The sequence below is a fragment of the Thermobia domestica genome, chromosome 6, assembly GCF_964235325.1.
Source record: "Thermobia domestica chromosome 6, izTheDome1.hap1.1, whole genome shotgun sequence".
Lineage (NCBI taxonomy): Eukaryota > Metazoa > Arthropoda > Insecta > Zygentoma > Lepismatidae > Thermobia > Thermobia domestica.
Genome location: NC_137459.1, coordinates 25,627,194 through 25,641,923, shown reverse-complemented (window position 1 = coordinate 25,641,923; position 14,730 = coordinate 25,627,194). Strand labels below are relative to the sequence as shown.

The window sequence follows — 14,730 nt, the reverse complement described above, 5'->3', positions numbered from 1 at the left end:
GTGGAAGGGGATGGGAGGGGGAGATACATAAAAATAAATAAAACTTAATAACTTTCGAACCACTGGATCAGTCGTGATCGAATTTCAACCTGGATGAAGTTCGAACCTGAGATTTTTTTTTTTTTTGTCATATCACTTTGATGATGTAACTTAAGGGATGGGAAGAGACATTTAAAAATGATCAAAAATGACTGATATTAGTGTTGAATCTATAGTTTATGAACAGTGACACTTTCAATGTTGTTTAAATCCAAATTCAGCTCCGCAACTTGAGAGACGGGAGGGGGATGTATACATATAAAATGATCTAAAATGACTGATATTAGTGCCGAATTTATAGATTTCCAGGTCTCTGAGATGGACAGTGACACTTCTGATACCGTTTAAATCCAAATTCAGCCCCGCAACTTGGGGAGAAGGAGGGGGAGATACGAAATGATCGAAATGACCAATATCAGTGTCGAATTCATAGATTTCGGGGTCGCTGAGATGAATAATGACACTTCCGATGCCGTGCTCCACAACATGGGGAGGGGAGGGGATATACAAAAATCATCGAAAATGACTGATATCAGAGAGGGCTTCAGTAATAGTAAAAAGTGACTGACTAACGAAACATATTATTATTTTTTTTTTCCTTCTTTAACCCAGCGAAGCGGGTAATTTATGCTAGTATCTGATAAATAAATTTCCCAGGAATAGTGATGCTATAATGAGAGATAGTATATATGTGGATCTTGAGATCAGAGAACTGTCTCGTGATGAGAAGTTCAATGACAAGTTGATGAGATCAAAAAAGAAAAGCGTGACTGGTACTCACAAGAATCTGCAAGGATTTAAGGGGGAAATCATAGGTCAGATAATTTTTGCGTGGTTGTGTCCAACCGGTTAACTGCGTATTATAAATTGGAGTGCAGCATGAGCCTTAAAATGCACTTCTTGAATTAACACATAGACTTCTTTATATATATATATATATATATATATATATATATATATATATATATATATATATATATATATAAAACTTGGCACTATGAGTGATGAACATGGTGGGCCTGCATTTCCTCAGAATATTGCAAAACTGGGGAAACGTTACCAGAGAAAATAGGTCCCTCCATGTTAGTTGATTTTCCTGATGAAAAATCCAGGCGAAAATCAGACACCAAAACATTTTAGAAGTAAGTTTGAAACATGTTTTTATTACAACAGGACCTTCTTGCATGGATAAGTTACATAAATCGTAGTACAGATTGTTTTATTGTCTCATCAAGACTGTAGATAAGAGGAAAAAAGCTACAAACAGATCTGAAATCTGCGCTGAAAACACTAGTAGATGCAACTATTGGAGTTGTTGAGACACAGAAAAAGTTCCTTTTTGTCCAGTGTAATAGAACACTATTGCTATTCTGACACAGTTGTATTCTATTGATATTTGTGGCACTTGACTTAAATGTGTGTTTTTATTCTTTGTTTTAGGAGAAGAAACTATCATCAGGATCCCTAGGTGGAGGAGATGGTGCCAAACCTAAAGTTGTAACTGTCAAACATCCTGAATCCAACAAGCCTAAACCAACTGTCAAGAAGAACAAGCCTATCCAAGCAGATTTGGTAAGAACCCACTTTAGATAGTCTTGGATAAGAACAAAAATTAGTATTGTATTCCTCCATCTGAGTTATGGACGATCACCCAATTCTAATACGGTGATGTGAAAGAAATTTAAGACCTCATAGTGGATAGATTGTCCACATTAAATATCTCTTACTATTTCTATGAAGTTCCCCAGAAGGTTTCAAGATAATTAATAGAAACGAACATTGCAACTCCTGCACGATTCTCTACAAATCCTGCATCTCAAGCAACGAATAGGACAATAGGCATTTTCTAATTTTGGCTCTCGCCACTTTGGATTAAAGTCATGTCGATCTGGGAGTGACACCAACATTTTCGAGTGGTGGTGAATACTTGCAGTGGATAAAGTTAGCTCTTTCAAATAATCGAATAAATGTTATGACGGTGTTGTGTCATGTTACTTTCTTCTCGTAGATTCTGGAGTGGACTCAGACTTTATGAACAAGGTCTCTCATTTTACACCAAAATATACTATATATATCACTCCTCTCCCTGTTATGTAAAATGTTTTGGGGCCCCGGGCTGGAGGATAATTTTTACCGGCTCATTATTTTAAGGTAATGAGAGCGTCATGGTTATTACTAATACTGTCAGGTTTTTTTTTTTTTTTTTTTTTTTTTTTTTTTTTTTTTTTTTTTTTTTTTTTTTTTTACAGAATTTTGAAATCATTTGGAGGTTTAGCAGTGGGTTCAGATTTCATTGAACCTGTGTAAGAACGTGATTTTCGAACTTTCTTGCTGTATTTCGTGTTCCAGTCACGAAAATATCACGTATCGTACTACCAGCAACCACACATTGGAAGTTAGTTCCTGTTAGTGGCCAAGTGCTTAACTTGCATGGTTTCAGTGACCTCTTCTGAGAGCACAAAAGTCTCGGATACAAACCCGAATAATAGCGGTTAGAGTGCACTTTGACAGGTTACTCTGAGAAACGTTAAATTCCAAAAAAATAGTCAAAAATTCAAAGTAATATAATTACATAAAACTGAAACTGTTTTATTACCGATACTGAGGTGATACGCTCATTTATAAAGTTATATGGAAAATTTTTCATTTCGACACTTAAATTGGATTTGATTGGCTCCCTTAGTGTCTTTTTGCGGCTTCTAAATTAATTAAAAAAAAAAAGAAAAAGGAAAACTCTCTGGCACTACAGCCCGCAACGGACCATGACTGGCAACATTAAGCATGTTTAATTGAGTAATTCTTTTATGATTCCCAACCGTTATTTGGCTTTCTTGAGTTTGCTACCTTGTGATTCAAGTAATTATTCAATAGCCTTACATTGCTAAGTCAGCATCGAAAAATATGACCCTACCTGGAATCGAACACAGAACTGCACGCTACCATGCTATAAAGGAACATTCCTTTCGATTTCACTAATGAAGAGTGTGGAGTAAATTAGATCTAATTAATTGATAATGTTCACAATTAAAATGACAAATGGAAATTTGAAAATAACTGACACATATGTGATGGAAAATGCCAATACTAGTAGAGGTTTCTCACTAGGTAACACCGTGTCTACGTAAGTATGCTATGTGCTTACCTTGCGTAACATCACGAGCAAACTCATGCAAACTACCAGCAGTGCTACAGATGCGCAATGCGGAGGCTGCAATTGAAGTGTCACTTGATAACTACATTCGAGCGGATGTTTGCTGTGGAGTTACAATGACTCATCTCAAACATCTGGACTACACATCGTGGTGCCAAGCAGTCGGTCGAATTGACGTGGGACAGTTGTAAATCTAAACAGCAAGGTGGTTGAGTATATCCCGACAGATAGTCTCCAGGATGTAGCACCAGTTCCAGAAGACAGGAACAATAATAATAAGACGAAGCACAACACACACGGATCACTGTTATTCAAGATTAACCATAGAGACACGAGTGCAGTCCAGATCGCTCAGAATCTCGGTGCTGCTACCGGTTCCTCGCCGCGGCAAATGGTGTATCGGTGCTTCAGTAAGACATAACTGGATGCAAAAAGGCCAGTGCTTTGTATCATTCCGTCTCCCCTTGTCACAGATAGTAATTATGCAGGTGGTGTAGAGATCATGCACAATGAACCCCAGAACATTGGGCAATTGTAGTGTTCAGTGTGTGCAGCAACCTCTTGACATGTGTAAGTGCATGTGGAGGTAGATTAGGACACGTTATCGTCGATCCAACACACGAATAATAGACCTCCACCAATGCAATACAATCATGATGTAAGCCGAAATCACAATCAGTGGACTGACTCTCCTGTGTGTACTGAGCATGGAGGATACATGGATAATAACACCTGTTCCTATCGTACACAAATGGTGGATGAATTCTTAACGGTGGAGAATATTCGACGGATTCCGTACCATGTATTGTCTCCGGACCTCAACCCTAGTGAGCATATGTGGAACACCGTAGGAAGGAGGGTAATCAAATCTACGAGACTCAGGTGGGTAGGTCATGTAGCCAGAATGGAAGAAAGTAGGAACGCTTTCAAAGTCTTAATTGAAAGACCAATCGAAAAACGACCATTAGGAAGACCTAGGCACGTGAGAAAAATACAATATTAAGATGAATCTCGCAGAAATAAGAATACAAAGTAGAAACTGGAGCCAGTTGGCTAAGTACAGAAGTCGATGGAGAGCTTTTGTGAACGGGGCATTGAACCACCGTGTTCCATAGGCCATAGAGTTTGTAAACTTATTGTCCTTGATTTTTTTGATCAAATTCAACACTTTGAACATAGATAAAGAATCAATACCAATATATTTGTTTTGAATTTCAAAACATTTTAATGATCCAGATTATTTCGAAAACATAATTTACCTAGAAAACTATATTATTTGACTTGATGAAGTGTTTAGAGAAAATGTTTTTGATGTACTAACTTGAAAATGTAGTAATAACGTGTGACTCATAGATGAACTCAATTTACATTTTGGCGCTTATTTAACTTAGTTTAGTTAGTTTAAGAAGTATTTGTATCATGGTATCGTATGAAGAGTAGTTACGTTATTACTATTCTTTGTTCTTTCCTCGTAGGATGTGTCCAAGGAATTTATAAGGTGTAAAGAGGCAGGATCCCAGAGGCTGGACCTCAGTAAATCTAGTGTAAGTATTCTTAGAAATCATGATTTTGCCAAATCTTGATCTCATCTAAATCCGAAAGGTCAATGAGGGTAATTATGAGACAGCTTTCACAACTTTTCAACGTTACTCAGCTTGCATTAGTTTTGAAAGCCATTAACCTAGGCAGCAGTTTCTGGTGCCAATGGAGTAACAATTTGCTGCCAAGAAATTTCGTATCATCTCATAAGTTGATGAATAAATGTCAAATTTGTGCTGTGTCGTAATTTCATTCCAAAAGGGTAATTGTGAGACACCGGTGGGTAACTGTGAGACACCTGTTGTCCCCAGCTTTCTGAATGTGATATTGAGGTATAAACGAGTCCAATGGTGAGACAAAGAAATCTTCGTTATTTTGTGTTTATTACATAAAGATATACAAATATTTGGTTGAGTTACAAGAAAATACCTTAGAAAGTAAGTGGAAATAGCTACTAATGTTATTCTAACATTTTTTGTGAGTTGACTATAATAGGTCTATAGGCTATATTGGATAGTTTCAGGTTACAAAACAGACTTATGAAACAAATTTAGACCAAGTTCTAGTGTGCTCACTAAAAACAACTTAGGTTACTTCTATTTCTTTATGTTTTAGTATATTGATATGCAGCCTGGGCTATTTTCAACAAAATAATGTGGGTCTACAACCTTGAAAGTTACTAAGAAACAAGATTATAGGACTACCTAAAATACAGGATACAGCTTTTTTTTGAAACTTAACATACTAGGATACAGAGACGAGTTCCAGCATGCGTCTTAATTACCCTCCAAGTAAGCAAAATGAGATAAAAAGAAAAAGTTGTAACTCAAAGAAAACCCAAGAGATAAATTCAACTTAACATGTAACTGCTGACCCATCAGGCTTCCACCAACACCCAGTAGTTTCAAACAGTAGATATAGATGTTAATGATAGGATTTCAGATTTTAAAACTATGTTTTTTAAATGAGTTTGTTAAAAAGCACATCCAGACGTTTGTAGACCGAAACTTAAAAAATGTAGACAGAGCATTGTGAAAGATATTACTAAATGCCTGCGCTTTTAATTTGTATTTACCTACAGTAGTTGAAGATCATGAGGGGTGTCTCATAATTACCCTCACTGACCCTACATAATCTTCAGCAGGTTAAATGCTAATAATTTATTTTTTTCAATATTTTAGAAAGATTTTTTTTCCTATTCTGTTCTATTTTCAGTTTTCACTGTTTTAACACTTTTATTAGCTTGGTATGTTTGTCCGAGTCAGATCTTGTAATTTGTTTGTTACTCATTTCCTATTGTTTATACGTAGTTCTACATTCAAAGTTAAAAATAACTTGAGAAAATAAGAAATTTTGTGTTCAAAAATGTACTATAAAACAGTATTTCGATCTTCCATGTATTGTTTATCATTTGTATAGCTTAATAGTTCATAGTATATGATCATTAAAGAGTAATTAATGATGTAGAAAATGACATTTTAATAAAAAAAATAACTGAATGTCGAATATTGTATTAACGCTAACGCCTTCCTTCTTTATTTTCAGATTTCTCATTTGCCTTCTTCGGTGCGAGAATTAACTCACATTGTAGAATTCTACCTCTATGGTAATAAGTTAGCAACGTTACCTCCGGAACTAGGGTCCTTGGTGAACCTACAAACCCTGGCGTTGAGTGAAAACTCCTTGACAAGTTTACCAGACACCCTTGATAATTTGAAGTCACTGAAAGTCCTTGATCTCAGGCACAATAAGTTAAATGAGGTAAGATACTTGTGTATTGCTTAGTGTGCTGATTCCTAATCTGTGTATCGCCTAGCCCCATAGGATGTGTCGCGAAATTTTAGAATTTAAAAACCGTGAACCACTTAATATTTAGTTAAAATTAATTTTGAGACGGATCCTGAAAACCTCTAGCAATTGCAACAGCACTAGACAATCACAACTTTTTAGAAACCTACAGGCTTACACTATTAACGTTTGCTACAAATTTCAAACTGGAAGAACTTAGTGTCTTTGAAACTTTTATGCTTCGGAGCAGAGCGTAGCTCATCAGAAATTTGTAACACCATGTATTAAGACAACTCAAGGATGAATTTAACGAATTTCTTAGGAGAAGAAATGAAATAATAGAAAACAATTTCTTTGGATATTTTCGACATCACACCACAATATAGCAGAGCTCGAAATGGTCTTAATTAAAAGAATCTACTAAATTGTAATGGTACAGAAACTTAACCATTATGAATATCCAACATCGTAAGCAGATGTAATACTCACTGGCTAATTCAGCTTTGATGATGTAACATTGTCTTTTCACTCTTAGCTTCCCGAGTTAACTCCTCGTACCAAACAGCACCATTCTCTTCCGGGATTCGGACGCTTCCTGGTTGTAACGGAGTGCTTAGCTTAGGCCTTTAAAAAAAAAAAAAAAAAAAAAAAAAAAAAAAAAAAATCCTTGTTCTGTTATTTCCTTAAAGGAAAACTTCCTATAACTGTGGTGTGATGTCTACGTTACCTGCTTTTATTTCCTTAAACAAATAGCTTGATTATTGCTTCCTTATTTTACAATAGCCAAAATAAATTTCCAAAATACATGTTTGAATTTTGGGAATTTCATACTATAATAATTTATATTATCGAATTGATTATAAATCAAACAAACGTGTCACGACGTCGTAGACGTTAAAGCAAAGTGTGTCGTCAGTCAAGAAAGGTTGGAAACTACTATCTTACTATGTAGATTTTTTTCTTTTTTGTTATTCTGAAACATACAATTCCTTGTAACTAATAAATAATAATACAGCATATTTGAGTTAGTGTTTGAATTTAAAAACTATAAATACATAAGTAGCAAGATATTTGGTATCTTCCGCTGCACCCAGATCAATTAAAATATAAAGAAAGGCATATTTTGGTTGGTGTGTTTAATGAGATGACTTGGTTACTTTTACTTTTGAATAACATTGGTACTCATTTTAATAGGCGAAACGTATACTGAGTACTTGCAAATGTCAGCCTTACTGCCGAAGTATTGTAACTAAATAAAGCTGTACTACTTAGAAATGAAATCTTCTGACCGTAAATATCATTACATAATCATTCTGTAGGGAATTAGAATTAGTTTCTGGAGAAACAGAGCGTAAAAGTCATATGTTGATCATGATTCAATATCGGATATCAATATTAAGGATTCAGCTATTGATGTCCCCATGCCATAAACGTCACCAACACCTATTGGTGCACTTGCCAGTAACAGTCGATCGTCGATATAGCGGCACATCAAAGGATTGTCGCTAATGTGCCAGTGGCGGCAGGGTTTCGTCGTGTGGAAACAGATAATTTAGAGTCAGCGTACCAGTGAGAACTTCATTTTAGTCCACATTTCTTCGATTCGTCGCGGAGAATCCTGAAAGGACCAACACGAACTATCGCCAGCCATGTGCATGCGGTTATTATTATATATTATTTTTTTCCTGACGAATTGTTCATAAGTGAGCTCCACGGGTCAAGAGTAACCCCTGCCTATATATCATGAAGTGCTGGAATAAAGTTAACATAATGTTGTTAGTTCTACCAACTAAGTTTCGACTTTCTCCTTATTTTCTTTTCTCTCTGTTCTTCGCTTCCGTGAACATTTACAGACTTAATATACTCCGTAAGAAATTCTAGTCTATTGTATGGCATTCGTTATGATCAAATCTGCCTCAAACTACACATTCAACATGGTATTTGCTACAATTATTAGTAGCATTTTATTTAATTTCTAGTAGCATATATTTTTCAAATCCGATTCCTCATTGTTGGTGTACTGTTACTTAGTTACTCTGCCAAATGTGAAATCGACAGTATATGGCTCTGTTACACTGAGTTGGTTTAATTTGCTGATAATTATCAAGAGAACTTCAATATAAGAAAGTACATGCTTGAGTCACTTTACTGGTAACTTGTAAATCATAAAATGTCGGTAATTTTTCACATCCATGTATATTTTAGTCCTGTTATTGGTTAACGTGTGAAACTACATACATATACAGTCACAGTTTGTAGAACAATAAGTTTCTTACAAGCACAATTAAGGCATCAAGTGTTAGCTGATCTTGGGAGAAAAAATCACAATATATTTCAGCTATTATAATAAAGAAATCACTGGAAAAAGAAAATGAAACCATCTTCAGGAATGAAGAATAAAATATTTGCTGTGTTTTCTTACACGGAACAAGATAATGATGTCGCTTCAAAAGCTTGTCAGCGGTTAACTTTTCTGTAACATTTGTTTTATTTACTTGTTCTCCATGTCTGATGAAGCGTTCTTGCGGATTATCGTTTACCGATTTTTGTATTACATATTATATTGTTTTCTTGTCATTTCGTTTTGCCCTTTTCGAGATTTTTTTGTTTTAACCATGTATATCAGCGTTTCATTTATTTTAACGTTTTCAGCAATTAACTGAAAGCTCCATCCGTTTGGTTTTCGCATCAGGTGACAGGGATTGACTGAGCTGTATTTTGCATGGATATGCTGACAGATCACTGCAGTGGATTTTTCTAGCAGTACTGTACAGCATAACCATCTGTTTTGAAAGTTTTCGCAAACGTTTTGACGGCAGTACTTCTCGAGGTTCTCCAGTCCTTTTTGAAGTTCTGATTGTTTTTCATCCACTTCTGCCTTTTCGATCACAAACACTGCCAGTAGTTTCGAACTTCTGCTTTATTCTTAACACTGTACTTTGGCATGGTCCATCCGCAGATTAAACTCTCTTTGATCTTAACAACAAAGTTTCCGTTACTGTAATAACGTTGTACAATGAAGACCCTCTACTCTGTATGGACAGTTTCACAACGAACCTCAATTCTTGGAAATCCACGGAACACTCATACGGCTCTGTACCTTGTCAACAGGCCATAAATCTAAAGAAACAATAGGTGGCCCTCGGTTAAAAAGAGGAAAAGAAGTTGCCAAGCTTCCCTTTTTCTCCAGATTTCTTTTATTTAATTTATCACAAGAAGTAATAACATTATGTCTTTATTTCTCACTTCTTTTGCTTTCTTTTTCCTTTTCTTGTTTCTTCTTCTACATAATGACATTGGGCATCTGGCAACAACCACCAACCACCGTCCTAACAAGGGTTGGGTGGCTCTTTTTGGTAGTGGTGTGAGACAAGGTTCTTATGTTTTGAAACGGACAATACTGTATTCTTCCATTTGTCGCTTATTAGAGAATCACGGTCTACATTCCACACAGCTAATCTGCAATTTAATGGAAAATATTAGTTCAGACTTGCTTTGGCCATACGTTTCTTCTTCTTCTTCTTTTCAATCAGTTTCAAGCTTCTAACCTCAATTAACAATTGAAACATTAGGAATTTCTGTTGCTGCTGCAAACAAGCATAGGTATAACCAAAGGGATTATGGTTCTGATTACTTTTCCCAATTTTCTTCTTCCTAAAAATACCAATGCAAAACAATAATACTGCATATTCTAATTTTTATGAATAAAACAAATGGCTCCACGCATTAAAAATTATCCTATACAGGGTGTTACAAAAATTTGTCAGAAAATTTTGGGAATATATTTCTCACATCAAAATAAGAGAAAAATTTACGTGAACCTGTGGTCGGAAGTGCATAGTTCAGTAGTTATATGGTACCGAAAACGTGAAAAAAAAAAAAAAATGAGCTTTAAAGGTTCATAGTTCCACTACTATAGAACTAATCGTAGCAGGGTCAAGATATCACTGAGGAACTGGTATGTGAACTATCCAAATATCCATCTTTCAGAACCTCCGGTACTTGCACAATCATTTTTACATAGGCTGTTTGGGACTACTTAATCGCTTTCCACCTATCTCTAAAAATTGATGTGAAAGTGCTAGAGTATTGTTAAACATGGATTTTTAGATAGCTCACATACCAGTTCCTCAGTGGTCATGACCCGACTACGAAAAGTCCCATAATAGTGGAACTACGGACCTTTATACTTCATTTTTCAGGTTTTCGGCACCCCTATAACTACGAAAGTGCACTTCCGACCACAGGTCCATATGAACTTTTCTTATTTTGATCTGAGAAATTTATTCCTAAAATATTGTAACACTGTTTAGTAACACCCTGTATATATATATATATATATATATAGGATGTTAACTCTGCTGACATACTGTAAGACGTGAATTTCACATCAGAATGAGGAAAAAAGTTTCCATTTTCATGTGTGCTTGTGCATAACTTCAGAGCTAAGGCCGTCTAAAATCACGGAGAATCTATATTGTAACACGCGTTATTTCAAACACGAGAAACAGTGGAGTGGCGGTCCAATTCAGCGTAAAACAAGTCACTCAAACGCCATTTAAAAATAATTTTTTCAACAATGTGCAATGAGTGCACAATGGATTCCCTACCGCGCATAATATCCAGATATGTTACCGACAGACTTCTTAAATATGCTCTGATTTAAAGATAGATCGCAAGTATTGAAAAGGTAAGTCTTGACAGCAGCGAATACGTATTGCTTCGGTGAGAAATCGAAAATGTTAGAGACCGCCAGCTCCATGATTCCTCGTGTTCTGAATAACGTGTAGTGCGATGTATTTTTCACGTTTCTCGCACATATAAGCATGAAACAATTTAAAGGAATTGCTTTTCTTCTTTTTCTGACTTTTCTTCGAAAGACGTGAAAAATATTTTATGGTCCCAGTCTTTGTTATAAGTGATGACTTTTCCTTTCTTCAAATGCTAAACCAGTTATCTTGTTATTATACACGAGGTGTGATCAAAAAGTACGGTGCATGTAATTGCACAATGCCATCTATCAAGGTTGTATCCATTTCAACTAGTAAGCCCGGTAGCCTAAACCTTTGGTACAGTCAGTGTAGAGTTTGAACGAGTTGTGACATGTTAGTTGGCTTCCAGGGGCACACGAGTGAGGACGTTAACAGTATTTGTCGCGCGCCAACGTTAAGTTTTGTTCTAAGCTGCAAAAAAGTACCAAAGAAGCTCACGAAATGTCAAAATCAGTGTCTGGCGATGAAGCGGTGGCATTGAAGTCTGTTTACAAGTGGTAAGAGCAATTCAAAAGCAGCAAGGAGTTGCTTGAAAACGAGCAACGATGGAGACGTCCTTCAACGTCAAAAACAGATTAAAACGTGCAAAAAGTGGCAAAAATGATTTGTTCAAACAGGCAAATAACTATTTGAGAGTTCTCCGAAGAACGAAACATCTCTTTTGGATCCGGGAAGAGCATTTTAATTGCCGATTAAATGGGCAAATGGCGTCCTTATTCACCACGGAAACGCGCCGTGCCACATCTTGCTTTGATCCGCGATTTTTTTGGCCAAAAAAAATATTCCTGCATATCCACATTCGCTGTGCTCTCCAGATATAGCACCATGCAACTTTTGGCTCTTCCCAAAAAATAAAACCGTGCTTAAAGGAAAATGTTTTTTTCACCATTCCTGACACATTGAGAGGGCCACGACAGAGCAGCTGAACGCCCTTCCAAGAGAAGCCTTCTAGAAATACTTCCACTCATAGATTTAAAGTTGGTATACGTGCATTGTTAGCCAAGGACAGTACTTTGGAGGAGATTAAATCAAAGTCTGCGCAAACTTATTACTTTGTTTCTAATAAAATTATTCACCGCATTTTTTGATCTCACCTCGTACAATATGTTCATCGTATCTCCTACAGCAATATGTCTTATTTATTACTTTTTCTTTCTTTTTTTCAGATTCCCCCTGTAGTGTATAGAATTACCTCCTTGGTCACTTTGTTCCTCAGATTCAACAGAATTAGAGAAGTCGGAGATGATATTAGATACTTAACTGTAAGTATGAATATAAACATAGTAAACCTTCCTAGTTGTTCGATAAAGAAAAAAGAGCTTGAAATAACATTTTTATCAACACTTATACATTTTCTGATATACAATTTTTAATTATAATTTATAATGTTTATTTTTATGGCTGACATTAACTCGTTAACTGTCATGATCCCCAAATTGGGGATTTTCCTTTTTTGCCTTGGGAAAAAGTGTTAAGTCTCATTTTCCATGATTTCCATTTGAGGACCAGAATGAATGCACAATTTATTCACAAGTTACTTATGTTTTACCTTTTATTATTTTTACTACTCTCTGCTATGTGCAGTTTTGTTCAAAACATCTTGGCCAGTCACTTTTATTTAGAAAGTTATATTCTGACAACTGTGCACAGGAAATTGTAATATTTTGCCACTAAATAAAGATCTAAACTAATAACTAATTAACTGACTCTATGGCCTATGGAACCCGGAGATGCCGCATTGACAAAAACTCTCCACTGACTTATATCCTTAGCCAACTGGATCCAGTTTCTACTTTGTATTCCTATTTTTACAAGATCCATCTTAATGTTGTCCTCCCATCTGCGCCTAGGTCTTCCTTATATTCGTTTTCCGATCATATTTCCAGTGAAAACTCTGAGAGCATTCCTACTTTTTTCCACTCTGGCTACACGACCTGCCCATCTGAACCTCCTAGACTTGATGAACTTAGCAACGTTTGCTAAACTGTATAAATTACGCACTTCCTCGTTACGAAGTTTCCTTCATTACCCATTACCGTTCCTCTTGCGGCCGAATATTCGTCTCAGGATCTTATTCTCAAATACTTTCAGTCTCCGTTCTTCCCTAAATAAACATCTCAATTGGCAAAAGAAAATCCACGTATGTTTGATTTAATTCCAACTATAGGTAAGAGTGCAGAAATTCTCAAAGAGAAGTGACCAGGGTTTCTTGAACAAGACTGTATAAGAAGAAACATGAACAACGTTAAATTGCCATTAAAAATTTGTCAGTTATCGGGTAAAGAAATATGGGAGTTCTTTTTCATGCCTAAAAAAAAAAGGAGAAATAATTGCTCAAGTCTACAGTATCTTGCATCCTTATTTTCCATTATTGGTTAAAGCACTACATTTACGAATTTATTCTCTTTATATTAACCATAGAATTGTGTTCATTACTTTATAGATCATGACTGTTAGGAAGTCGTAGAGTATACAGTTTTGCTGTCCCTACAAAGACAATAATTTGAATTTGTTAGAATACAAAGCACTGTGAACGAAAGTTGTGCAAAATATAGAAGTATTGCCATTGTGTTGGAAAAAGCACAAACAGTGGTAATTTTGTTAATGTGGCTCATAACCTTGAAGGAGGATTCTGTGAAGATTACGTAAACGTAAATTCCTTTAAACGATGTGTTATGCTTTTTAAGACACCCAGTATTGTTCCAGTTGTGATGTGTTTAATACGGTATAATATTTATTTTGAATTATCTAAAAGGGCGTGCCGATGCGTAAACCACTACAGTACGCCGAGAATCCCTGGATCGAGTCTCGGTCCAGCCATGCACTTTTCACTCTTTGTATGTTATTGAATTCGCACCTACAGAGGATTCGAGTGTAAAAATAAGTTTTAATCGGTTATTTCCTTCTTTCATTACTATAACGTTGCTTACTATATGTATTTACCCGTAGCCACTACAAAAATACTGTACAAATTCATGAATAAGATATTGTTTTCGATACAATCACTGAATTTGTATTTAGGTAATTTCATTAACAGATCTATTGCCTATACGACCAAAAAAATCAGAATATGTAACGAGCACTGGTTATAAAATGGTAGATATAACATTCTTTCCTTATAGTTGCCTCTGCAGATTTATCATAATAAATGCAGACAGCCATAAACCTATTCCTATCATCAACAGTATGAGAGTGTGTATAATATTCACGTAGAGTATTTCACTATCACCTGTATTTTTCCTTTCATTCATAACGCTACATTTTATCTTTGCTTTCCTAACGAACTAAATCTAGGTTTTTGGATCAAGAGATCCAATATATTTCAGGCAAAAATTTTCTTGTGAGCCTTATATCTCGAGAACTACATATAGTGTAGTCAAAACAAAACTAACTGTTTACTCAGTATGATGTGTTTATTCCGTAAAATATACGAAAGCTCGA

The 14,730-nt window shown here is 35.7% G+C and overlaps 1 protein-coding gene across 5 annotated transcripts in view; it reads left to right on the top strand.

The window, feature by feature from the left end:
* Positions 1–14,730, top strand: part of Sur-8 (leucine-rich repeat protein shoc-2) — a 103,240-nt gene that overhangs the window by 54,592 nt on the left and 33,918 nt on the right. For all 5 annotated transcript variants that reach the window (XM_081761432.1, XM_081761435.1, XM_081761436.1 and 2 more), the window contains exons 3-6: positions 1,480–1,611; positions 4,666–4,734; positions 6,275–6,490; positions 12,456–12,551. In XM_081761432.1, coding sequence (XP_081617558.1) covers positions 1,480–1,611; positions 4,666–4,734; positions 6,275–6,490; positions 12,456–12,551 — 513 coding nt within the window. The remainder of the gene's footprint in view (positions 1–1,479; positions 1,612–4,665; positions 4,735–6,274; positions 6,491–12,455; positions 12,552–14,730) is intronic.